This window comes from Myxine glutinosa, chromosome 4 (genome assembly GCF_964187855.1).
Source record: "Myxine glutinosa chromosome 4, kmMyxGlut1.1, whole genome shotgun sequence".
Classification (NCBI taxonomy): Eukaryota; Metazoa; Chordata; class Myxini; order Myxiniformes; family Myxinidae; genus Myxine; species Myxine glutinosa.
The window spans coordinates 78,778,755-78,780,485 of NC_136264.1; the positions used below are offsets into that span (position 1 = coordinate 78,778,755).

General features: G+C 46.8%; 1 protein-coding gene across 1 annotated transcript; it reads left to right on the forward strand.

Moving 5' to 3' along the window:
- Positions 1 to 1,171: 1,171 nt before the first annotated feature.
- Positions 1,172 to 1,483, forward strand: LOC137426187 (histone H4). The gene has a single exon (XM_068114878.2). It carries the CDS (start codon positions 1,172 to 1,174, stop codon positions 1,481 to 1,483), a length of 312 nt encoding a protein of 103 aa, XP_067970979.1.
- The last annotated feature ends 248 nt before the right edge of the window (positions 1,484 to 1,731 follow it).

Here is a 1,731-nt window from a genome sequence, read left to right on the forward strand (position 1 = left end):
GAAACAGGAACAGACTCCGACATTTCGCACCAACAAGAGTATGAGAGGTAACACGAAGTCCCAAAACGAAGTACAGTGTTGCACAAATAAAGCGTCCCTTTACCACGTCGCCTGTTATTCTTATAGTGACGGAGCGAAGAAGCGGACGTGGTAGAAATCAACGTCAGCGTTCGGAAAACTATGAGGTCGTTCACCGTATCCGTTTGTGTTTCCTGCGTCACTTTGAGCTTTGTTATTCACATGAACGATAACTCCATGCGCAATGCGAACAATCGTTTCAGGTACAAGAACATCCTGGCAAACAGAGAGAAGCATCTTTTCAAATATCTGGACCTTTCGCCGCATTCCACGGCCTGACACGGGGCAGATGGACGATCTGCTTTAACAGAACATTGCTTACTCGAACACGTTCTCGGGCTTCGCCCAAGGGGTTCTGCGCTCAGAATCGGTTTTTCACGAGTAAAATCTCTTCTTTGACCAGACTTTAACCTCACAAAGTTAATCGTGAAAGGTACACCTGTCTGCAGCCACCTATGCAAAGAAATGAAGCAAACAAGAAAAAACTTTTTGGAGGTTCGTGTCGAGGTCATCTTAGCATGGACCAGCACAAACATGAATATACTGGTTACCCCTTACCAACAGCACACGGGTGCAAGCAATGGTTGGAAAGTTTTTTTAAAATCCAAACGCGAATAAAATCGTCGACCCGGTTTCTCTTCTGTTCTCGTGTCGTGCTCCGTGTGATGTTCTGTATGCATCCAGGTCTTGTAAACAAAACTGTTGTGATATCTAATTAACACAGACTTGACTGCTTCAAGTAATCCCCTGCATTATTTAAACCTCATTTAACAAGATTCTGTGTTTCTTTGAGTGAAAGCGAAGGGACCGCAAGAGCGAGTGCAGTTGCACATTGTGAAATCGTGAGGACAACGTGCGCATGCGCTGTGGAGCGGTGCAAAGGGCACTCGCGCGGACGTGGTAGAAATCACCAAGGCAGAACCCTTTCTCCTCGAGAAAATAATTAAATGTAGGAAGCAAAGTTTAAAGGTTAAAGAGCAAATAGTAATTTTGAGCTCTCCACCAATATAAAGCCTTGGTACCAACACCATCGGTATCGGCCCGCTTTTGCCCGGCGTTTGGTTAAATTGGGGTTTTCATTGAAACGCTAATTATGTCTGGACGTGGAAAAGGTGGAAAGGGTCTCGGTAAAGGTGGTGCGAAACGTCATCGCAAGGTACTGCGTGATAACATCCAGGGAATCACGAAGCCTGCTATTCGTCGCCTTGCTCGTCGTGGTGGTGTAAAGCGCATCTCGGGTCTCATCTACGAGGAAACCCGTGGAGTTCTCAAGGTGTTCCTAGAAAATGTTATCCGCGATGCTGTTACCTACACGGAGCACGCCAAGCGCAAGACCGTTACTGCCATGGATGTGGTGTACGCTTTGAAGCGCCAGGGCCGCACACTCTACGGTTTCGGTGGTTAAACATTCTGGTGGTGGTGTTCATCAACAGCTACAACAACAAAACGGCTCTTTTCAGAGCCACCACCTCGTTCATGAAGGAGCTTCAGGCGTCACGCCAATAACGATGTATTGTTTGGCACCAAAAATGCAATGCAGACAGTGGGGTTCATTTCGCTTTGGTTTTCATGGGATGAAGCTGAAGGGGTCAAATAATACACGTTGTGGTTAAAATGGAGAGGTGGCGGTGGGAACTGGTTTAGGCATTAGGC

What these genes read in the sequence shown, in the direction of transcription:
- LOC137426187 (XM_068114878.2), top strand. Translation starts at nt 1,172, where the DNA reads ATGTCTGGACGTGGAAAAGGTGGAAAGGGTCTCGGTAAAGGTGGTGCG.